This window comes from Telmatherina bonti (genome assembly GCF_933228915.1).
Source record: "Telmatherina bonti genome assembly, chromosome: 11".
Lineage (NCBI taxonomy): Eukaryota > Metazoa > Chordata > Actinopteri > Atheriniformes > Telmatherinidae > Telmatherina > Telmatherina bonti.
In genome coordinates, this window is record NC_136629.1 from 31,468,609 (window position 1) to 31,494,731 (window position 26,123).

Below are 26,123 nucleotides of genomic sequence, written 5' to 3' on the forward strand. Positions count from 1 at the left end.
TGTGGTTCCCAGAGTCTCAAAGAGCCAAGCAGGAGGCAGAGCCTTTGGTTATCAGGCCCCTATCTTATGGAATAAGCTCCCAGTTAGTGTTAGGGAAACAGACACCCTCCCCACCTTTAAGACTAGGCTGAAGACTTATCTTTTTGATAAGTCCTATAGCTAAGGATGGTTAGCATCCCTTAGTTATGCTGCTATAGGTTTAGACTGCTGAGGGACATTTCCTGATACACTGAGCTTCTTTCTTTTTCTCTTTATCGCTCTCTTTTATCCCCCCCCCCCCCCCCCCCAATAACAGTGTTGCATCATTAACATGTATGTCTCCTGTCTCAGCAGGTCTCCCTGGCCGAGAGTAGCAGTTCCTGTTGTCTTTCAGTCCTCTTCCCCCCACACAGCAGAGGCAGATGGCTGCCTGTCCTTGAGCCGGGTTCTGCCGGAGGTTTCCTTCCTGTTAAAAGGGAGTTTTTTCCTTCCCACTGTTGCCAGTGTGCTTGCTCAGGATGGGAGATTGAGTTGGACTCAACTCAATCTGTTGGTTTCCTTATATAGGCTGTTATGAATTGGCCTTCATTATGTTTTCCCCTCTGTCTGTAAAGCGTCTTGAGATGGCATTGCCGTGATTTGATGCTATATAAATAAAGTTGAATTGAAATTGAATTGAATTTAACCTCCTCAGTGTTGTGCTTTGAGAAAGATTTTATGAGCTGCAGGTTAAAACAACCTCTTAAACACTTCTGACGAGCTCTTCTTTGGTTCCCCTAAACATAGAAAAAGTCTCCAGGTCTCGTTTTGGCTTTTTGGCCTTCAGTAGCAGTATTCTCATTGGCCTCCATCCATAGAAACCTACTTAGTTCAATGGTCAGTAAAGTATGAGCTGAAAAGGCACTTTTGGATTGCTGCAGGTCATCTTAATTACTTTAGATGTGTCTGTTGTGTGTTTTTCACTTTCTGAACTGGCCTTCACAGACCTCTCTCACTTTCTTCTTAGTTTTTTGACAGTGAAACTTTATGGTATTATGAACTGCTTGACCCCTTGAACAGGAGTCTTAAGATCTTCGGGATATTTTATGCAGTTTCAGACGTTCTGAGAAAGATATCATCTGCATGCTTTGTTTAAAGCATGCAGATTCTGGTTTCTGGTTCCTAAAAAGGAACCAGAAACAATCGGTCCCTCGACCACATTCAAATTACAATTATTACATAGTTATTTTAAGGGTTAGTCAAGTCATATTGTGTTGGAAATTGTGCACATATAAGCCAGTCATCATTATATGTAATATGAATAACTTGATAAACTTAATTAAATTTATGATTTCTGATGGCTGTGAAAATTAGATTTTTTGTTTATCTTTTATAAGAATCACTTTGTTGTTTTCACGTTTTATTTTAGTAGACATCTGAAACAGCTTTTGTGTGTTTAGAAAGTCATTAAACATTAACCTCTAACAGCTCAGAGGATAATATTTTATAGTTTAAAGAAGCAAACGGTGACACTTTAAACAACAGAGTCAGATATCCGATGCGATGCGGCTTACTGTGCACTAACCCTCATCACAGACATTGAGTGTCATTGAATTAAAATGTCATTAGTTCACAATTTCCCAGATTCTGATGTAATTAAAGCGGATGTCTTCATGGAGGTCTGTAACAAGTGACTGAGAGGCATGAGGGAGTCTGTATATGAACAATGCCTCAAATTTCAGCCCCATGTAATAATCATCTTTGAGGGTACAGAAGCCCATTAACAGAATAATGACTTAAATCGGATCCAAAAAGTTGAAAAGAACTTGGTCTCAGTTTTGTGCTGAAATACGTGCATGCTGAAATGTGAAAAGGCTTTTTTAATTTTTAAAAACTCATTATAGTCTAGACTTCTGTCATTTAGGCTTCCAAACAGCAGAAGGTTTTCAATGCACCAAGCCTCATTACATTCTTAAATCAATGTCTAATCTACTGATAGAAATCCTGCCTGGATGACATTTCAACTAAAGCATGAATGAAAACTGCTTTCCTTTCATTTCTACTTGTGAAAGAACACAGCTACCTCTATGGTACTCTGTGGATTGATCCAAGTGTGTCATGTTCTGGGTTCGGATAAAAGTTACGAGCAACGCTTTCATTTTTTAAAATGAGATGATAAATAAGGCGTTTTACCTGATATAATTTAGGCAAATATGCCATGCTATATGGGTATTTTAGATATAGCAGAGAAAGAGCGCATTAGGCACAGCAAAGTAAATATTCAAGGTAACCTTCTCGGAGGGGACTGTTATCTTATGTCTTTCATCAACTGCTTTTAGCATTCAACCAATCCCATACTCCACCATCTCCAAATCACTGAATCAATTGAAGTGCAGAGCTGAAGCATTGCTGTTAAAGATCAATATGATTTCACTGTTCTGCATTCACAAAGCGCACCTGGACTTTGTCCTGTTACAGCCACTCTGGAAGAATTAAGGTCCATGTAAGACACATAGTAGTGGTTAAGCATGTGGAAAGATGAGCTGTTAACTAATAATGCTAAGTATTAAGGTAAAAATAAGCAAGAATCTGTTTATGGAGTTCAACAAAAAATATAGTCAAAGTGTAATAAACATGAGTTTTCGTATACGTTTGCATACAAAACTCGTAACCTGAGGTCTAAAATTCACACACATGCATCTAAGTGTGTTTGCATTTGGCCTCACCTCGTTGGCATAGACCCAGTGACTGTCCTTGGATGCCAGGTTGGTTTCCACCGCCTGCAGCGATACATCAAATGAGAAAGGTGGGTGGGAGATGGGGGTAGAGAGAGAGAGAGAGAGAGAGAAAGAGAGAGAGAGGACAGTTTAAAAATCAAGTGTGCAAATTCAGAGAAATAATTACTGCATGCCAGTCACCCCTCATGCATCTCTGGGGGTTAATTTGTAAATGATCCCAGAAACACACAGGGTGCTCGTCCAGTGTTCCAAACATGGCACAGTCTGCATCCAATCACACTACCTGAACATCACTGAACAAAATAACCCCTTTGCTATTTTCATAGTGCCTGTGAAGATGAAGCCTAAAGTGCAGATGCACTTAACATGTCCACTTCTGAAGTACCTCAATTACCTTACTTATTTCCTGTTATTTTGATCATTTCAGAATGATGACAGAAAATGTATAGTGCCCACGGATGTCGCTGATTGGAATGAAAGCATGACCTGAGAGTGTGTGGCATGAAAGCTTCAACTACAAGAAAAAAAAGACAAATGGATGGACCAAACACTCGTTTTTCAGGTTTTGTTGCTAAATCTTTTTTATTTACTTTTTGCCACATGACAGATTAATATTTGTAGTCAACGCATAAAGCTTCTGCACAACTGTAAATATTTTATGGAAAAATAAAATGCAAACTGGCAACCATATGATTGCTTTGTGAGCATTTCTACTTTATTCACACTTTTAAATTGACAGAGTACAATAATGTATGTCTACATGTATTCATTTGTCCCACTGCTCTGCTGTAAAAGCAGCTTCTGTCTGCTAAAAACAGATATACATTAAACAAATAATAAGTTGTTGTCTTCCATGGGAAATGCGGCTGTAAAATCTGATTCCTCTCATTCCAGACCTCATGTAAGATGCTTATAGAGAGCAGACTAATCTGGGTTCTGAGGTGTGTTTAAAAGTAAAGTATGAGTCAAAACCTCTTAGTAAAGGGGATTAATCCAACCTAAAATGTCAAACCGGTCCATGTCAAGAGACTACATCCAGTTTGTCATTCCAGTTTGTGACGTCATGCAGTACTTCGCTGTCATCACACTGAATGCACAATTTCTCACTACAGCATGCTGATTTTATCCATTTTATATGCAGCCATAATACTCTTGTCTTTAAATTACATTGTGTAATTCTCAAGCTATATGTACTGCCTCAGTGAGGAAACTGTCAACAAAATCAAAAGTAAATGGAAGAAAAATGTATTTCAATATTTGATTCAATTGTTGTCTAATTATGTTAATAAAATAACTAATGTTTTTATTCTGTTAGTGTGAAACATTTTTATAAACTTCATACCACCATTTTTGCTATGGTGTCTCTGAATGGACAAATACGTGTGTGTGACGTGAGAACCCTCTGAGCTTTACCACTGCAGTATCGGTTTTGTTACATCAGTGCTGGACGCTGTGCGTTTTGGATAGCTAACTTTTTAAAAGGAAACTATACAAATGCAAACAGTTTTGGTCACTGCTGCCCCTGACGGCAACTGTCTATCCATGACTATACTTTCGTGTTGCCAAGCTTCACCTCTTAAATCACGTTTAGCAGCCAATTTACCTCGGATTAAAGACGAAGAGATTTAACTGACTGAAAAGTCAAAGTTGTTCAGCCTGTCAGATCACTGCTGCACAGTGCAGAGATAATTGCTAAGATTGTCAGGCGTCATCATGATTCAGGAGATTCAGATATATCGTTTTGGACTAGCCAATGCAAAGAGAGAAAAAAGGAGCAAATTCATTGTTTAAAGCTACCAGGCGGCCATTAAGCTCCATTAAAAGTTCACAGTCAGCAGATCAAGAAATTGAAATTAGTTTTTCAGAAGAGTGAAAAGCAGCAACTGGAAAAATAAAATGGCAAACATGGTCAGTAAACTTCCCTAAAAGATCATTCAAATAATTCAAATTAAGAAGTATTTCAACCTGATAACTCTGCATGCGTCTGTTTTTGCAGGAATGATCTTATTTCTGTAGTAAAACATTCTGCCGTTAAATATTTAAAAGTTTTTCAAACTATGTTAATATACTAAAATTTAGTAAAACTTAATCCTAGGGAAAGCATATCTGCATGAACCCCTTTAACAGAACCCGGTCCTTGCATGCAGCAGCCAAAGATGTGCTGCAGTTTTTTTCAGTAACCGCACCCTCATTAATAGCAGCCCCTGCAGAACAGACAACCAACCATGTCAGTCGATTGTAAAACCTTGGAAGAGTCATGATTTCATTTTAATGCAGCTCTCGTCAGATTAATCTCATCAAACTGTACGAAAACACAGGAACGCAACAGGAGCATATAGCAGCAAGGTTGAGAGGACGTGTTAAATACACCGAATTAAACAATATGCCTTTAAATTTGACCTTGAATGTAAAATGGACGGGTCAACTAAATCAATAAGAAGCTGAAAAATACTCAAGAGATGCTGGGCGAGCTAACCAACTGTAGGTTTATGTAATAACACAAAGAAAACATGGAGCTTGCCTTCACTTATTATGAAACACAATCGATCCGCACTGGTATTGGTCCACAATGAGAAAACTTAACTGGTGCAAAGAATCAGACTTTTTTATAGACGATCCAGATTGTGAATAATTAACGTTTATCTCAGCATCACTGCTGTGCAAGTCAAAATGAATAGTTCATGTTCATGGCTCCCTTTTTTCACTTTTGAAGTAATTCAGAGTTCATTTCATTTTGATTTGTTGTTTTTAGGTTAGGAAAAAAAAGAGAAGAAAACTGGACCCAAGAAAAGAAAGAAATGAGAGTATTGTGTCTTTCAATAAAATAAAAACTAAACTTTAAATTCTATCACAAAAAGCCGATGCATGTGGAACATATGTGTGAACATCAACCTTTTCAGTGAAACAGAAGGTTTTCTTGGTTTTGTTACATGAGAAAACATGAAACAGATGTTCGCCCATATATGTATTGCTCAAGTCACCTTCAGTTTTATATTGTGTTTATATGAACCCTCTCATGCATAGTGGCCCTATAGTGGACATCCGTTTACAAGCTTTTTTCTTACATATTCATGAACGAGGATGGTAGTTTTGTAAATGAACCACTTCAGTGGATGTTTGTGAGTCATCCAATACATTTCCCCTCACTGGAGAATAATATATAATTAATCAATGTAATTACGCAAGTTTGCCTTTGTGATAAATAGGAAAAGAAAATGATACAACTCTATTTTATAAAGGATTTACATTATATAAATAGGATTATTTCTTATTTTATAAATACTTTATAGAATACATTAAATAAATCATTAATCATGATAAATTCTAAATTCTAAAACAACTTTTACATCCGAGAAGGAAATTGACGTTTTGCTCATCGGTATGATAAAGAACTGGTTGTTTTGAACTGGCAACGTCTCTGATTCAGAAGAAGAAAAAAAAAAGGCATGAAGATTAAAAGAGAGAAAAGGGAATAAAACGGAGTCATTGTGAGATCATCTTCTGCTGGCTCGAGAGAGCTAACAGGTCAGGTAGGATTCAAGATGGATGCTGAATTTGCCGTCATTAGGGGGCGCGTGACGGGGAACATGGCTAAAGTTCTGTACTGCGTCTTTAATATAGACCCCTACTTTTCATAATAGGGAAAATATGAAATAATAATGATTATTTAATAATAAAATAGAAAATACAAACACCAACAGAGGGAAGAAAAAAAGAAAAAAGCAAAAACAACAAATAAGAAAATAAACAGGAAACTATGTCCCCACCCACTCACTCCCTAAAACAGGCTCCTACTTAAATACCTCACTTCTAAAAGTTAACATCTACCTGAAGCATTACCAGGGTGCAGAGCAGGATCAAGATATTGAATTCCTATTTGACAGATACGACAGAAAAGGTTCCCAAGTTTCATTATATTGGAGAAGCTTATCTTCCAGAACGTGTCTTATCTTTTCTGAGAGTGTATTAATCTCCTCTTCCAGCCACACCTTACAAGTACAAACTTCTCAGTTATTTTCTTCTCTACAGTGAAGAAGTAGGAGAGAAAGACCTTCTGCGTTCTTTCGTTTTGGAAATGTCTCAGAGACATGAAGGATGAATAGAGATGCAGTGTGGTAACGTCAGACATAACAGACCAGACATCCCTCCAGAATCGTGGGACAGAGCACAAAGCTGTGACGTAGAGCCCCTGCTGAAATATCACATTTATCACATATAGGGGATATTTCTCTGGATATATGCCACAATTTGTCTTTGAATTTTGAAGTCTGGTCTGCTTGGAGTAGGAGTTTTTATTTTCAAGACAATTGCCCATTTGTCTTCTGGGATTTGTACTCTAAAATCTTCCTACTATCTGGATTTATATGAAGCAGAAGGAGAGCTCAGTGATGGGAGACAGCTGTAAATGTGGGACCATACCTATTTCCTGCTGGGGGTGTGGTGTGGGGGGATCTATAGTTGGCTTAACTGCAGATTCAGTACATATTTCTGAATATTGTAATTTGTTGACAATGCAACACCATTTTTTAACCGTTTATAAACAGCTGTACAAGGTCACACTTTTCACAACTCTGCCATCATGTTTGATAGTAATGTACCAACCACTGAGCTTCCATGACAGAGATTTTACTGTAAAGTGAAAGGTTAAAGGCAAACATCCACTATAGCGAGTTCTTGGAATCTGGATGATGGCTAAATATGAGAAAGCTCCAGTCAAGTGTGAGTAATCCCTCCATTTTTTTCAGAATAAAATAACATCTCTCTGGTCCTAAATTATTTCTGACACTGATAACTATTGTTTGCCTGGAAGATATAAACATGAAATTCAACAGAGTTGACACTTCTTTGAACTGAATTCATTCTTCCAGACAAAATCTGTCAGATGGCATCATGGTAAAGTCAAGTTCTGCAGTGCGGGTTAGCTCAGGACCAGCTGGGCTCTGATGTTTTAAGCCTTGGGCACAAAAGACGACGACGCTTTAAGCATTCGGCATCATTATCCGCCACAATTCAACGCTGACAACTGCTGAGAGTTTTGGAAATGAACCTTTAATAAGCTAAATGACAACAAGCTGCTGTACTGTTTCTATTTGTATGTAACAAACATGCGTTTGGGCTGTAACAATATAAAACATTCACTCCAGTTTCATCCAGGAGAGATAAAGATCTTTAAAAAAAAAAAAAAAAAAAAAGTCAAAACACTATGAAACCAATTGAAAGTGACACATATGAGCTGCTCCTGATGATTGTCAGCTTTGTTCTCCTGCAGCAGCCGGTTGTCTGGTGATGCTGTTGTGATTGAACAGCTGCTGCTTTCTGGTGTATCTTTCTCTCTTCTTTCTTCTCTCCACTCTCCTTTTCTTTTCCATTTATTCTTTATCCTTTTTGTTACCTTCTGTCAGATCCAGCCATATTATGTAAATTCAGTAATAAACTAAATCTGATTATTAAGTGGAGGCTTGTGTCCATAAAGCTCTTCTTAGCAAAGTGAACATGTACAGTACAAAACAGAAGCCTTCGTCTTTCTACGATGCTGATCAGGACATGTGAAGGGAAAAAAAAGTTTTTATTTTACCTCTATTAGTGAACGACCTGTAATCCAGACAGTTCTCCACTCCTGGCTGCATATATAGAATTAACACGGGTACTGTGGTTTAAGTATAATTGTGTCGTCTCTTCTCAGTTGAACTAAGCACGTTTTTTTCCTGTATGCCTAAAAAGAACCACATCAAAGCCTAAAAATCCATTTGAGAGCATAAATGCTATCAACATCCAGGCAGAACCCTTTCAGCTTTGTGCATGTGTGTGTGTGTTCTCCATTCACTTCAGGAGATGATGTAACGGTGAAACTCTGGAAAGCAATGTGGTTTTGGTGAAGGAGGCATAACAATTGCCTGGAGTGACATCTGAGAAACATTCTATACAGCTGATACACGCCGAAGCCTGGTGACAGTAGATCTCTGAACAGAGGCAAAGCACCTCAGGCATGTTCTTTACTGTATCAATGCTACAATAGAAGCCAGACTCTGCTTACTCCGAATCAGAATCATGACAGCAGAAAAGGGATTGGGAGAAATTGCAGTAAGAAGGATGTGAAAATTATGTAGGGGGGGGATTTTGGGCAAGGCTCAGACAACTGAATATGAATACCCTGAATGTGAAAAGATGAGAGCACTCAGTGTGATCACATTCAACACAGTGTTGGAGAGAGGAGTTCATCCTGTGGCCTTTTAAAAAATTTGAAACGCTGCAGGCTGCTCAATACTTCTGCATTGGTAACTTGTAGGTTTTTCTCGTATTTGGATTTCTTCCAGAAAGTTTGATTCATTGTAGTGTTGATGCCTCAAGACCAGGAATCACCAACTCTGTCATCGAGCTTAGCACATGCCTCTTAATGAAACATTAAATACATTATTTAAGATGTAAAATAAATAACAAAAGAACGGGTTATTCATTATAAATGGTGTGTTGTAAAATATGTCAGAAGTTCGGAGATGCAGCAGTCTGAAGAACAAAATAAAGTCTCTAGCAGTGATGTTAAATCTTTCTGCTCCTCTGCAGTGATGAGCTGTTTCATATACATAAACAGGCCGACACCGACCAGCCGGTAGCAGGCGAAAACAATGACAAACGATCTTTTAGAAAACTACAGGATGCAAATAATCTCAATTTTAGAGCCAAAAATAACCAGCTGGTTTTTTCCTGCAATGACAACAGGAGCATGCAGGGTTTTAAAAAGCTCCACTTTTAGTCATAAATAAACATTTTCAATTTCTAACAAATAAACACAAAGTGTTCTTGCACTGGAGTTGAACTCGGATGTTCTTGACAAAATGTTGCTGATGTGAGCCATCGTTTTGCCTCCAACCTCAATATGTGGGTTTGTTTGCTGATTGATCAGGCGTGCGCTTGTGCAAACAGCCTGGGTGTTTGCTGAGCAACTGAGATTTTACACATCTCAACAGAGTGAAAATATCATCTTTCACTCTGGTGACTTGGCTGCACTGTCCTTGGAAATGAGGTAAACCATGGTTAATCTGCAGCATCAAAGTTACTGTTTATTACTGTGAAATAAACAGTAATAATGTTATTTTACGTCTTAAATAATGTATTTGTTTCATTAAGAGGCATGTGCTAAGCTCGATGAGACATTTATAATTAAGCATATGCGGTGGAAAGTATGCACATAGTGTGGTTTTAATGTTACTCCTTTATTAAGCTTCTTTTATATAGTCAGTTGTTTTGACTAGTGCTGCCAGGCAAACGTTATTTGTGTATGCCTAAAGATTGCTGTAACACCCTGAGCAGGGGCAGAGCCATCGAGATCTGTCGCTCGCAACATCTGTACATGGTCAATAAATTGAACAGAAACAGTTGATTTCTAGATTTATTTCTCATCGGATAAATTCCACGACAGCATATTAAACAGTAAAAAAATGTATTAAAATAAGGTGTTAAATTTATCATTTTAAAAAATAGTAAAAAAAAACAAAACATTAAGAATTATGGTTTACTGGATAACTGGTTGCGTCCCAACAGTTTCACATTGATCAGCAAACACTTTCTCCGGTCTTGATACGTTATGTCAGGATACATTCATACAGTTACAATTTCTCACCCTCTAAATGTTCTCAGAATACAAACATGGCTGTGTTTACCAAAGTCCTGTTTCTTATACACACTTTTTTCTTCTTTCATATTGCTTTTTTTCAAAGTTGAAGGAAAAAAATCTTGTCCTTATTCAAGGCAATTCACCATATTTTAAGCTTCAGCCTGTGTGCATAGCAACCAAAGGTTTCTGATGATTTTTAGCAAATTCTTTTCACTCCGTCTTCTTATTTAGCCAATTTTTGAAAAAGGTGAACAAATAAAGGTTTTGGCACTTGTCATACTCCCCTGTTTTTTCTGTGGTATCACATAGAAGTAAGGAAGTAATGAGGTCTGTCATAAGATTCACAATAGTCACTGTGACCACAGCCTTGCCACTGTTGCTGTGGAAACACATCTTCAGTTTTTTTTTCTCCAATGAATGAGAACTGAACAATTTATTTATATATATATATATATATATATATATATATATATAGATATATAGATATAGATATACATGTATACAAAAATCAGGAGAAAAGTCATGTGGCTGATCTGCAGAACTTGGTTGAAAAACAACACCTGTACAGATCTCGTCTAACTTTACAGGATTCAGTATTCAAGACCAGGTGGTCTTTAGTTGAAGATGGCACATGTGTCATATTAAAAACAAATCATGACTCCCATCTGCCTCGGCAGCAACGTTGCTACCATCTCCCTGCATGTAGTTAGCCTCCCACACGCTTAAGCTCGACATGAGTGGAATACTTAATGCTCCCACTAGGAGATGCACCAGTTGGCACATTAACCTTGTTACTTTAACTGAAATAGGGGGAACCCAAGCACTGCCCCACAGCTACAACTGTGTTTTCATGTATTGTTTATTGTGCAGAAATGTTACATTTTAACAGCCTTCTTTTGCTGTGCTGAAAACATGTAGACAAGAAATAAAAAAAAAAAAAGATAACATACGGTTGTGAGTTATAATTGTGGGTTACACAGTAGCTTGTGTTTTCCTCATTACTGAATTGATGTTTGCAGTGCCAAACAACTCCCCCTAATAGCCAACATTTGGATGCAGCAAGCAGAAAGGTTTTAGTATGACTAACATACATTTTTAATATCAGTAACAGAGATGCTGCCATCATTTGCATTGTTGGCGTACGGGAGCAGGAAGTGGCTTTTCTTTAATTCCTCTGTAACATCTTCCTCCTCAACACTGTGACATTTAAAGTGAGGTTAAATGTTGTGATGTTTGCGATTCACAAACAGGATTAGAACTTGGTGTGACATTTTCTGAATGCCATAGCAGGGTGATCAGCTTCTGGAGGAGGCATTTAAAAGCTGTAAGAACTCTCAGGGTTTTGAAGGAATTTCTTATCAAACTGTGTAATGTGAACAGCTTTTGTATGGAACCACCAAACCATCAAAATACAAGTATTTTGAGACGTCTTATTATAAGATGGCAAAATGAGCTTGAACTGGATCCTTTTATATTCCTTTAATGCTTTTCTGTGACCAATTTCATGAAATATTTGTACCATTCAAAGCTTTATATTCTTTAACATTTTATTAACTCAGTTGTGATTGTTAATATTACTCTGTTTTCTTTATTTCTATAATCGAACAAACACTGCAGTGCCCTCCCAATTCTATAAATAACTTCTAGACTGTTAACACCATACAAAGAGATTACAGCCAGTATTGGAGAGAGAGAGTATACTTGCAGAACATGCAGAGAGAAGAGAGCAGAATCAAACTTTCACCTTAAGACAAGCAGGATGAAACATGCCCTCTAAAGAAACAGCGATCGTTGGTGAAGTTGCCAGATAAAGAGACATAGCTGAGAATAACACTGTCAACTGCATGAGCTAAAGAGGCTACAACTGGACTCAGAGCTCTCTCCTCTTCTTCTGGACAGGTAAGTACCAACATAAATGTTACAAGTTATTTTAACATGTTCAACAAAATGTTGATGATATATATATTTTTTTTTTAACTTTCCTTAGTGTCTCTGCACATATTCGTCCACAGACGAGACAAGGTGGCTGCTTAAGACACACTTTTTGGCCTATTCTATTCTTTTCTACTCTATTCTATTCTATAGTGATTTGGCAGATGCTTTTATCCGAAGTGACCTACATATGATGAATGATCAATTGACCATACAAATCAATGAACAATAACCCATAAAAGTGCATGTCTTATGAGTGGGAGGAAGCCGGAGTACCAGGAGAGAACCCACACATCCCTGGGGAGAACATGTTCCAACTTGCAGAGGATTGGAACCAGCAGCCTTCTTGCTGTGAGGGTGCAGTGCTAACCATGACGCCACAATGCTGCCACAAACTTTGCAGTGACATGATTTAGTTTTTTACACTACTGTACAATGAAGATATTTTCATTTAGAAATATTGATACTTATCTAAAAGGCTGCAGCATCCAGTAAGACTATGATCATTACACTTGTACATAAAGTACTTCCTCAAGTTTGCAGTATGATTAGAAAGTAAATTCAGACTTGTTAGCATTTTAACAAGATGTCCAAGAATACTATGAATAATCTGCCTTAGCAGAAGATGCATTTACTTTGCATCTCTGCAGGGTGCCCTTGGAGAAGCACTGAATTCGTGCACCTGTCGGGAATTTATGTTGTGGATCTTCCATATTTGCAATTGATTTTTTATTGCATAGTTGAGGAATGTAATAACCTAAGATAATTAACCCAGAGGAAACTGATTACCTCACTAGAAGCTATTATGTGACTACAGTTGCACTACAACACAAGGACAAGCAGGTATTTATTCTCTGCACTGTACAAAACACACACATATATAGCATCATACATTATGTTAATGATATTTAAGTTTGTACAGTATGCGAGGATGATATTACACTGAATATTAACGTTCCAGAAACCGCATACAACATAGGGATAGTGTTTTGTAAACATTAAATCTGGCTAAGAACCCCTCCCCCCTCATCACGCTGCAAAGCCAGCAGCGTCTCAGCTCTGTGACGTCTGGCATCAGACGTCACTGAAACCAAAAGAGTCAAACCCTTTTTCTTAGCGACGAGCTGGAAACTGACCGAGGGTAGAATACCATGTTGTAATCCAACATAATTTGACTTACAAAAGCCTATAGAAACTGTCATCTGTACTTTACAAGGGAACGGACAAGACAGGAATGCAAAAAAAGAATTAAAGCCAACTGAATAATGCACGCCTCCATTATCCAACATGAGCAGAGTTACTTGAGGTGAGTGAAATACAATAATTGTTTTCCATAAAAGCATTCCCATTCCAGGCCATTAGCTTTAAATAAAGAACCAAAGAACTTCCACTGCACACTGAACTTCACACAAAGAAAGCAACTTTGCGATTCTTATTTGAAAACACATGAATAATTAAGTGATCACGTTTGGCAATGTTTCATTCAAGATTGGTAGTGTTAGCACAAAAAACAAAAACCCTCTCTCAGTGCCGTAACTCAAACTTCCTGGGAATGGTTTTGTGTAGATTCAATATTGTTCTATTAAAGCTGATTTAGACAGAAGCTCAGACCTGCTGGTACTTTATGTTCCACTGATAAACCACTTCTGTGCACGCTAAGAGTTTGCACGCCACACATCCTTGTGGAATATGACTTGAAATGAACAATGATATTATTAATTAATCCAAAAGGGGTTAGTACTGCTGCATTGATAATAAGAAAAAAAATCAATCATTTATGAAAGAGAAAAAAAAATGTATTAAAAAAAAAAAAAAACACTTGGTAGAGTTCCACACTGTCAGTGACCTTGTATGACACCAATCGCCCTCAGAGCTGCTCAGTCCCTCCACATGCTGCCGACTTATTTGTCATCGTGTTTCGAGGAAGAACTGCCCACCAGATAAGAACACTCACACTCGCAGTCGACTCCATGCAGACACTGCTGTAATCTGTGCTCCAGGGTAAATTCTCACACTGTGCTGCTGTAAGTGCCTCAAAGTCATTGCTTACAGATGACTGTCAGGAAAGGACACCGAAATCCAAAGAGGTGAGAAACCAGAGAAATGAAAGGGATGTTGAGATGTGATAATTAAGTCTGTATACTAATACAGTAATAATACACAAGAATCTTCATCTTACTGCTTCCACGCCTTCAAGTTTACTAAATGTCAAATCAATTCTGGGCGATTTCTAAACTTGACTACAGCGGCACAATAAAATGATGCAAAGTGTAAACACATTAATGTGGTTAACATGGTTAACGTGTAAACGTTAACAATGAAGATATCCTGAGTCATCAGTGCTGTAATTGTGTCATCATATTTCACAATAACAGTCTTTTTACGAGATAAATTTCACCTAATTTTCAGAAAAATGTTAATGAACTACAGATTTATGCACATCTTTTTCAACTACTACAATTATGCCATCTAAGTTTTGTCCAGTACAAACTGTGGGCAGTTTGATCACTGAGGAAAGGGTATGCAATGACCTGCGCAGGCCAGTCTCACCCACAGGATGTGTAATATTTATCAAAAGCATGTACTAATCACACTGTGTAGGCTGAGGAACAGTTTTGTACAATTATCTGACAGAATTATCTAACACATTTGATAATACATTTATGTGGCACATGCATACGTATGTATACATGTATGCGTAATCATATACAATTATCTAATTTGTTAGCATCCTATCCATAATAGAGTAGAAAAATAAGCAATCCAAAAGTGGAAAGGAAAACTTGTGGTAAATATGTTAAAACACATATCGTGCACGAAGGGCTTCGTCCTTCTCCCATTTAGGTTTCTAAGTTTGCGTGGCCATACAAAAGTGGGGCTCATTATGCAGTGCCATATAGTGAATATTTGAAGTGCAGACAAATTCAAAGTGAACGAAATGGGGTCATTTAACCATGTTGAAACTTAAAAGCTGTTGAACTGCGACATTTCACAGTGTTTTGAACACAAGCTATATTTATGTTTTGTCATGAATCGGGATTGAGATGATGCAAAACAGAGCCAGCGATGATGTAAAGCCTGGTGGTGCTCGGTTCTGGAACGATGACTGGTTGTTTTCTTCGTTGAGCTGTGTGGATCCCCAAGTCCTGATTTCCTCATAAAATTACTTATTGCCTGAATTGCTTGCACACATTCACCACATACGAACAAAAACTTTCCACTTTTCACCACATTACAATATGAACTCACACCAGGTCTTCCTCTATCCACTATGATGCAACTGCAGAAAATGTGGCAAGAGACAAAGCAATATGAGTGAGCAGTTGCTTTTCACGGAAGAAGAAGATACATTTAACTCCAAATGGTGTGTGGAAAATTAGAGGTCCGGCCATCCTAACTACAGGCGCGAGTGTTTTCTGAATTTCATCAAAAGCTCAAGATGAGGAACAGTTTGTAGGCAAGGTGCTTAGAAAAGTGTTCAGTGGTCTTTGCTGGTTTTTCACACAAATCTACATAAAGAACTGAACAAAGGACAATTCAAGTAAATAAAAGAGAAAAAAGTCAATGGTTTGAAATGTTTGGCTTACAGCAGTGTTTCTTCCAATACAAACGTGTGAACTCCCACAGCCTCTAATCTTCAGCGCAGTAAAAAAGGATAGTTTGATGTGAAAAGCCTGAGAACACAGAGCTAGACTACAAAGAAAGGATGGCAATACAGGAACAAAGGCCATAACAAATGACAAACAGGCACATTAGGTACAGTACACGGTGCTGGTGCCGTTTTCTCCTTGGAAAAAAAAAAAAAAGACATAGCTAAAGAGAGCTCTTTTATAAATCCCTACAATGTGCCCAGCGGTTCTGTATCGATGCTGTTCCCTTCTTTTTGAAATATTTGGTGGATTAAAAGTCAAGGTAAGTTGGATGCTACAATCCAGCCAACTTTGCCTGATCAAGCAAAAGTAAGCAAGATAAGTGGGCAGACAGGACAGAAACAAGAGAAGAGGGTGTATGAGAAGTCGTTGTGGAAGGTCAACTGGGCCAAAGGTGAAACCGAGTCTAATCCTAATTATTTCTGAACAGTGTGAGACATGTCTTCTTACAGCCTCATGGGAAGAAGATGTGTTAAGATGAGTGGGAGTGTGAAAGTTTAAGTTTTGACTTAATGATTCTAAACAGCAGTAAAAGCCAGGGAAGCTGGAAAAAGAAGGAGGTGGTGGTGGTAATGATGACACTGCCTCAGCTACATATACCAACAGCGCTGGGATGTAATTAACAGAGATAAAGCATCGTACACACCACGTCTTGAGCCACGACTCCTACTTGTATACGTCGCCTGCAAGGAGTCAAAGTTTCTAGTAATCGATCGGGGTCACCAGAAACAGTTCTCCAGGATTTTTTTTTTTTTCTCTTTTTTCTCTTTGCAACTTGTAGCTTTTTCCACTTATTTTCATTTCAGTTTGCGCCTGCATGGAAAAAACCATCAGAAATGTTATTTCATGCTGTGTGTATATATATATGTTTGGGTAAATATGAATGTTTTGGTGATGGTCGGAAACACTTGCGGTGCAGACTGGCTGCCACGTCTCCATCTGCCCCAGGGCAGCTGTGGCTACACGTGTAGCTTAGAGTGGAAAAGCGCTACATAAATCTAATCCATCATTGTTAATAAAACATACCACTTAGTGAGGAACTCATTTTAGCTGAACATTTGGCATAATTTCAACAGGTGTGAAGCACATCCTTTAAAAGGAAAATAACACTCGATGACCAAGGATATATATATCTATATATCAATAAATGTATATATACCAATAAATATAAAAGGGAAAATCCAGCTGGCCTTTAGTTGTGCCATCTGCTCATTGAAGCTGCAAAGAAACTGTTCTCCAAGGAAGGGTGGGAGTCAAAAAGTCATTCTTAAGGAAGAGCTGACAGGAAGAAATGGTTCAGGTGTGACAAGATCTGGACTGAAAATCAGAGGCGACAGATGAATCCTTCCCACAGCCCAGACCTCAACATTACAGACAAAAGAGGGATTTATGAGGAAGCAGGTATAACTGTGTCTAAGTTGTGCTTAAAAATAAAAGGTGGCCATACTGAACATTTACTTCTAAAGACTGTTAGGCTTGAACAAAATCTGATAACAGCAAAATAGTCAAATGATATACTGGCGATGTACACAAAGAAATGATGGCTGGTAAAAGACTTTTGACCTGTACTGAAGTAGTAATGTAAGGTAATGTTTTGATCTGGTTTTCCAAATGTCTGATGATTCTGAATTTCTACTTGCCTAAGAAATGTTTGCTGGTTTGAAATGACACGCTTAATAGAACCATCGAAAGCATTTCCAAGTTTCAAAAAATGCTTTGTCTAAATTGTTTCAATGCCTTTCACCAAACTAAACTCTTTCATTTGTCATCACAGCTCCTCTAATTGCAGCAGTCTCTCTCACGCTGGAAGGCTTCCTAAATATCACTGTGGGCTTTTGTTACTGTGAGACAATCTGGAAGGGATTCAGATGTGGAGACAATTTCCTGCCTAACTTTTAACTTGAAACTTGTTATGGAATTGAAGTTTTTCAGTGTTTTCCAGTGAGTTATCTCCAAACAGGCCCTTACCGTTGTCTGTTACGTACTCCTGTCATCATACAAATCAACTGCAGAGAAATATTTTACATGAATGTTTATCTGCATTCACTGCTATGCTACCAGTGTTTATTCCCATTTAGCTACTCTCTTAAATGTATCAGGAGAGTTCTCTGAGCTGTACGTTTTACCTTTGCTGGGAAGGAGTCTAATTTGATGGTGTATTCTGGCAATAGCTTCAAGTAATGGTTATGCTTCTTTATAGCTGGCACGAATTTTCAATACACCTGAGGTGCACTTTAATTTAATCTGACTCATCAGGATCAATAAATGTGTCTGAACTGTGACTCTTTGGGACATACTGTCTGTTTAAAGGCCACAGTGATTTTAGAGTAGCCATTTTCAACCTTATAAATGCAGTTTTGTCTTTTGTTAGACTTAACATCAGCTTGAAGCACGCCGGGGAACCAGAGTATCGCCATATCATGCAAAAGCAAAGCTCAGGCACAGTAAACATTACCAGGAAGACTGCCTGGTCCCACTTTGGAGAAGGCTAATGGGGGTCTTTTTAACAATAAACAATAAGCCAGAATCTTTTGAAGGCAAATATGTGAAAACTTTTAAACAAATTGTTCATTCACATTGCCTTTTACTTACAGTATGAGAGAAGTGCAGATGGGATGGCTGTGAGCAAAGAAAGATATGGGAAGGAGGGAGAAGAGGGGTTCCCAAAGATGAGGAAAGGGTGGAGTTGTGGGAAAGGATAGGGGGTGCATGATCAAAGCCTATATTTTGAAATCACTTACTTCTCCATTAGTTTGATTAATGGGGCCAACTTCACAGTCAGACAGAGGCAAGGGGCTTGAAAAATGATGCAATTACTGCTTTTTGAATAGAGGGCTGAAAAAGCTTGTTTGAAAGAAGGATCTGGAGGAGATTCTATGGGGCATCCTGGACAGCAGATTTTCTCCTCTTCATCCATCTACCCTGCTGCCACACACCCTGAAGCCTCGCAGTACTAGAACCCTTCCCCTCCAAGACGACTCATCAGGCTCCGCTGCATGCTTCACTGGCCCTCTCTAAGCTGGGGAGCATATTAAGAGTATAAATTCTGATTAATGTCCATCCACAACATCTTTTAATGTTTAGCCACGTTCTGTTTAATACTCAGATGATGCATCACTTTATTCCCTTAATGCATTTTGCATTTGTTTATTGCATTTTTGGATGCAGTGCACATTTGTGCTCATACTGTTAAAGCTCACATAAAGACACTAAAATTCCCTTGAGATGTTTTATTGAAATATCTAAATGTGGAATATGACATGTCCACGTTAAGTGGATAAAAAACTAAATTGTTATACATAATGCTTATAGTGTTTCATATCTACATCAACTGAACTTAAAAAAATCACTATTATACCATCTTTATTTTAAAGTGGTGGTTGAAGCCAGTTAAAGCTTTAAATCAAATGACAATGAAGACATCATATTAATAAAATTTCAATTAAAGAGATTGTTTCTTTAAGAGAGGGTTAAAAATATAGTACATGCTATTATGAGCCACAGTGTGTGGGATACTGCCTACTACTCCTTTTAATGACTGCAGGGCCAGGAGAATTGCGGAAAAACGGAGAAAAAAGAAAAGGGAAAAAGAAGCAAAGACACCATGACTGGCAGAGGAAAAAAAAAAAAGAGGAAAAATGTCACACTTCAATGCTTTTCAGCAAGTATGTGAAAATTCCTCTGGAAAGTAGAAAGGGCAAGAAAACCTTTATTGAAAATGTCACCTAGTCCCTCTAACTTCTGCATAGTAACTACTTTTCCCACCTGCCTCTTTGTTGTAACTATGATTACATTCTTTTGTTATATTAGGATGTCCAAATTATGAAGGTTAAGAGACAGCCAACATCTGTTTCTGTCGAGTCCGAGAGCTCAGCTTTCTTTATCTGTGGGGACTTGTATTATACTAGTCTACACATACTTGCTCACTTAGTCATGCAAATGCTTGAATGCAAAAATGTTTATCATGAGATGTGAAACAGAGCAGAAAGAGTGGGGGGGGGCAGTAAGGTTATGTCACATTTATCCTTTGTAAGAGAAAAGGTAGTTTACTAAAGCGATAATGTCTAAATAATGTTCATATTTAAGTTTAACGGGACTTCCAATAGATAATGCTCTGAATGCTTCAAGTGAAAATGATGCAAGGAACTAATTATGCAAGTGTTGTCGTAACTGATTATAGTAGCAGACATGACAGTGTGTGAAGTCAAAGTGAAATCTTTCCCTCTGCACATTAACATTTCCACACAGTGAGTCTCCAAAGAGTGCTCCATGGGCCTGCAGTTTTACACCAAAATCCGTTCAGGATTTTGTGCAAAGTACCCAAAACAAAGTAAATCTGCTAATGCAAATGCAGAAACACTCACAACCCTATAAAACTCCCACAGGCTCGTGGGCAATGCTCTTCTCAGAACAACTGGTTTCTGCAGCGAAGTGCTGATGACCTGTTGCAGAAATAATAGCTTCATTAAATGACTGGGAGAGTATATATAATAACCATGATTATGGATACAGCGGTGCTTCAAAGTTTGTGAATTTTCTCTGTTTTTGCAGAAATATGACTCAAATTTGATCACATGAGTTTGGGATGTCTTAAAAAGAACCAATCTAACCTATAGTACCACAAAGAAAAGCTTTAAATCCAAGATGTGCGTGCATTTTTATTAAGTTATCATCAGTTCTGTTTGCAGTATCTATACTTCATTGTGTTTTAATGTGTCTAACCCTTTCATGCACAGTGGTCACTATGTTGGAGACCTATTTACAAGCTTTTTCTTGCATATTTATGCATGACGATGGTATGTTTGTAAATGAATTACGATAGTGGATGTTAGTGAGTCATCCAATACATTACCACTCACTGAAGAATAAATATGTGATATAACTGAATATAAATATATATATTGTAATTACACAAGTTTGCCTTTGTGACAAATAGAAAAATGATCCAGATGTATTTTTCTCAAATATTTACATATTATTATATATCTTTATATATGATAAAGAATACATTAAAAATATCAAATTAAATCAATTCAAAATATCAATAAACAAAAACGTATCATTGCATACGTCCGTAGAGGTAAAATATTGTATTTAAAAATATGCCATTGTTTTTTGTTTTTTTTAATCAATGCATGCATGAAACCTGTGTTTTTATTCAAACTAGAAAATCCAAAGAAGATAAGTCACAAGGATTCTTGAAGCAGTGAGTGTACGCATACAAACATAAACAAATGACTTAATGTCACATACTGTAGCTGGAAAGCAGTCATTTACTACACTGAACAGCCAACTAGAGCGATCTCTTACCTGCAGATCTGAGACACAAAAGAAAAATGGTGATTTAGTATTTTTGAGCCAACAAAGGGCCGAACACTGAAAAGAGATGGACATTTACTGATCGCCGGAATAGTTGATTGTTGGCTTGGTGCTTTTTATGTCCTTACTGCTGTCCAGAACAAAGAGGAAGGTAAAGCAAGAAGGGTAACTCTTGTTCAGGAGAGTCATTGTCCTGCAGGTTTTACATGTTTTTGGACTCCAACAAAACAATTTAAAAAACTAATCTAAAAGTTTGTTATTAAGTTCTGCACAAAGAAGCGTGCATGTTAAAGCAGAGAAATCTCCAAAACCCGCAAGGCAGTGACCCTCCAGTGACCTTCTCATCCCAGAGACCTAAACCATCGTACTACCATGTGTTCCATTCTCCAAAGTAAGACCTTCTGAATATGGCCGTTGGTTTACCAGATGAGATGGTAAATATTCTTTCTGGAAAGCGACGGCTGTGTCTTTGCAGGCCTGCCATACATTGTTTAGTGTTCTGCCTCATGGTGATGTCAGATATTAACATTAACCACTGGAAAAAGGCTTTTCACTTCTTAGAAGTTTTCACAGATCACTTGGTGATCCTGTGGACTTCTTTGCTCCTACATTGAAAACTGCTCGGGAGGTGTGATAGGTCTCTCCATGAAGCACATCCACAAACATGTTGCAAGGCTCAAACTTGGTAAGATCCCAGTTTTAATTAAAATAATCATCATGGAAGGTGCTTTACAGGATCTTTTTTAAGAGATTTAATTTGTGACATAGCATGTTAAAAACTAAACAGTAAAACATTCTCATCTTTTATAATGTATAAATGTAACAGTATGATAAGATGTATCTGCATGGGGATTATTGTGTTATAAAGAAACAGTTCCACATGAAAGTTAAAGACAGACAATAATTTTAGAGTTTTAAAATGAATAATTTCACCTGAATATCTTGGCATCTATTACTTACAGATAAGTGAGATACAGTATATGACCATACTTCCAAGCGTGGGTGTTAACACAGACCTGCAAATGAGTCTTCAAAGGAACGTATGAATATGCATGTGCACATGTTGAACATTGATTTTGATATTTATGCCAAAGCAAAGTAGGAGAAAAGGGAAAATTAAGCAAGTAAAACAGGTTAGAAATGTGGTTCCTTCCACAGGGCAATACTTTAAATGAACATTTTCTCCAGAGCTTTTGGACTGTAACGGGTTGGATTCCGGATACCAATACACTACTTGTTTTCCAAGTGGTTGGCTTTGCAATTACCCTTATAACTTGCACTGTATTTTGAGACTTCCACTTGGGAATTGGGCAATAATCCTGGGCCCAAAGCAACAATTTCACAGAGACAGAACTTTCCAACAATATTGCAGGGTTTTGCTATAATTGCATTGCATATTATGCTACAGGGAGATAAATATACAGAGTGATAAAGTTATTAACATGTACAGACACAGTAACCATGTTTCGACTGTTCTGGTTTCACAAGGATATGAGTTGCACAGTGATTTCACAGTTTGGAGAAGAGAAAAACAACTAAGAAAATATTTAAAAGGCTGCAACAGCTGGCCTTTGGGTTCTGATCCAAATGTTGGCAGGTTTTCAGTACCAAAAGAAAAAATGTAAAAACAAGCTCTGCATAAGCAACTCTGTTATTTACTCCTGACGCTTGTGTATAACCTTAGAGGTCACCAGATAAATGAGATATACTTCACTGGGTTCTCTTTTGCAAGATTAACTGCTCTCCTTTCTAAAGAAATAAAAACTGCCCAAGAGGTGTACAGTTTCAATAATGCTACCAATGACTCATAATCACAAACATTCATCATGCTGTTTCACCCTCTGCCAGGACAAGAAAGGCTTTTTGGAAATACATAAAACTGTTTAGGAGTTTTTTGACACATCTGACTAAGAGGTATGGATGTTTCTGCTTAGTAAGGAATGCTACAGTCCAGTTGAGTGATCAGACTAGATCGCTATTGACAGCTAGACCATTTTTTAACAGATTTTTTTGAGAAGGTCAGAGTGAGGGACGAGGCACTGCTTCAGACCTACAGTTTTACTTATGAAAAGCCTCATTATTTATGAAGGACTCTTTAACTTCGGCAGATAATACATACTGTGCATATGCAAGCAAGAAGGATCCATCAAGTTAAGAGCTTGCCAACAGCCCTGGTTGCAATTTTAATACAAAAGTTTGTTTTATGCAACTGCTTCTCTTAGTTATACCACTTTCTATTATCATACATGGGGAAGTACATGACGACAAAGCTTTATTTAGCTTTTGTTGGGAGTTAACTACTTTGTTACAAAGTGCTTCTGAGTTTTATGCAAAGGCAAACATCTTGAATATTTCACTCTCATGGTTACCGAATGCGGCAGTTTCACACTCAGCAGTTACCATTAATCGATCATGGAAGGGAGCTGAGCCATCAATTATCTACCTGTCAAACTGTAGCTTTGCCATGAAAAGCAGTAAATGTTTAGTCAATGTTCAGGACAGGAAGCTGACGTGTGTATAAGTCACAGTCCAGTGAAAGGATTTGCTGCAGGGGTAACTATGCTTACATTAAGGTAAGGGTGTCCTGAAGGTATTGGATGTTTCTTTCCGCAGCACACCTGATCCCCACTAATGGCTCAACATGTGTGGGCAGCAACAAAGGGCTGAGGAGAGCCAATTACTGTGAATCAGATGTCAGGCGATGCATCCACGTACGTTGGCCCATAGGTCATATGTGTTCATGCAAGGTGTCGTGTGCACAAGGTGCAATATTGACTTGAACACTAAAGACGCTCATAAACACGAAATTGCAGGTAACCACAATGACTGATAGTTTTGAAAAGTGACTTTCAGATCTTATTCACAACTATTTTTATGATTATTTCTCTGCGCTGCAGTGACAAACATGGGTACCTAACAGTTAGCAACAGATTGGTAAACTAGGCTCCTATTTACAAGCCAAAGGTAGCTTCTGGGGAGTCCAATATTTACAAAGTACACAATGCATTTATTAGTACGTCATTTTTATTTCAATTGACATGTAAAAATGAAGTAAAGGAAAGAAAAGAAAACAGTCATTTACTGAAATGCCACAAAAATACAACGGTACTGGCGGACTATACTTTTCACTATTTCAGAGTCCTGGTGTTGCGTACTGCCCTCTAGTGGTGACCTGTAGTATTGAACATTTTGTGTTGTTTGGACCAAGTATTTACACACGTAGCTTAACTTTGCAAGCATACACAGTAACTACAGTCCAACCCAAGATTCGCACCTCTGCACCAAGTGCGTTACTATCACTGTAATATAATACTTTCCTCTTTAGGGACATGTCCTTGTTGGGGAGTTATCGCAATGCATTGTCTGTAAATAGTGTAGGAATTTATAATCCCTGCAATTCTAGCAGAAAGATGACAGAGTAAGAAATTAGAGTGGTTAATGACATTTTTTTGTCCCTTTTTCTGTATTATGTATGCCATTCCATTTTGTCTGTATATTTTTAGAGGGATGGTTGTCTTTTATCTCTTCTGGCACATCACTAATGGCCTGCACCCAGGAACCACAGATGGAAATTTCCTTCTAGTATCTTACATGTGTTGTGCTTTGTCCTCGCTATAAAAACAATATAAAATACACAAATAAGATCATAGAGCAAAATGAGTATGCAAACAAGCAAATGAACAGAGAAAGAGAAATGAAGACACAGATAAAAGTACACAGTGCTGTGAGAGCAAACCGAAGGAGACGAGGTGATGGGGAGGGGGGGCGCAGGGGGCAGAAAGATAAAGTGCCCATGTAGAGAGAAACGCAAAACCATTAAGAGCTGGAAAAATACAAAGAGGAAAAGAGGGAATGTCCTGTTACAGGGACAGAAGTGGAAAGAGAGACAAAGAGAGGAGAGGAGAGAACAGAGGGCAGCAGAGGATGAGATGTAGGACAATGATAGATCATTTTCTGGCAGCCTCAATTTGTCAAGCTGTTATTGGGAGGAAAATGGAATAGAGGAGCAGCAGTAAGGGTCAGAAGGAGAGGACAGGGGTCCATAGGTGGGAGGGGTTAAGCCAGAAGGGAGCAATGCCAGCGGACAGTAAGCACGATAAACTCTACAAACCTCATCACCTCTGGCCGAACCGGGACATGTGTCCAAAAAACTTTACAAATTCATTGTTGAGCATTATTGATGACTTTTTTTCCAAGGAACTTTCCTCTATTAGCATAAAAACAACACGGGTCATTATTACAATATAATTTTATTAAAACTATACCATATAAGCATGAAGATAATGTGTACATACAATACCAGTCAAAAGTTTGGACACATTTCCTGGTTGGATTTAAAGCGTGTCTAAAGCAGCTTAAGTGCAAGTATATGTCGCAGTGAATGTGGGTCAGTGCTTCACTTTCATGACAATAATATTTTTTCCTCAGCCAGTTATCATACAATCCAGTATGCCAGTGGGATTTTGGGCTGGAACTACCAGCCCTTTTTTGGCTTTGTGGTTTTACTGGCCATGAATATAGAAGGCCGAACCTGCTTGTTATGGAGGTTTGGCTTGTTGCTGAGGAATAAAACACCATCCTCTTCATATACGGTCTTCTTTTAAGTTCCTGATCCTACTTAATAATTGCATGTGGTTTTGTAACCTGGACTTTTCAACACAGAATATGAAGCCTTCTGAAATATTTCTCCTTCTGGTGCCCGAATTGTTATATAATCTTAACACTGTAAAATGAGGCACTTTGTCTGTAGCCTTTTAGCTGTGACTTTGATAATGAAACCGGAGAATAGAGACCTGAAATCGAAATCTCAACAGCAGAAATTCATCCTATTCTTCAGCATGCTTTAGTTTCAGATGCTTGGATAAGTTCAGCTCGTTTTTATTCATTTTTCCTAAACACACCTTCCACTGGGCT

General features: G+C 38.0%; 1 protein-coding gene across 1 annotated transcript in view; it reads right to left on the bottom strand.

Moving 5' to 3' along the window:
* Positions 1–26,123, bottom strand: part of grid1a (glutamate receptor, ionotropic, delta 1a) — a gene marked incomplete at both ends in the record, with an annotated part of 277,575 nt that overhangs the window by 49,714 nt on the left and 201,738 nt on the right. Inside the window, one exon of the mRNA XM_079248482.1 lies at positions 2,685–2,738. Coding sequence (XP_079104608.1) covers positions 2,685–2,738 — 54 coding nt within the window. The remainder of the gene's footprint in view (positions 1–2,684; positions 2,739–26,123) is intronic.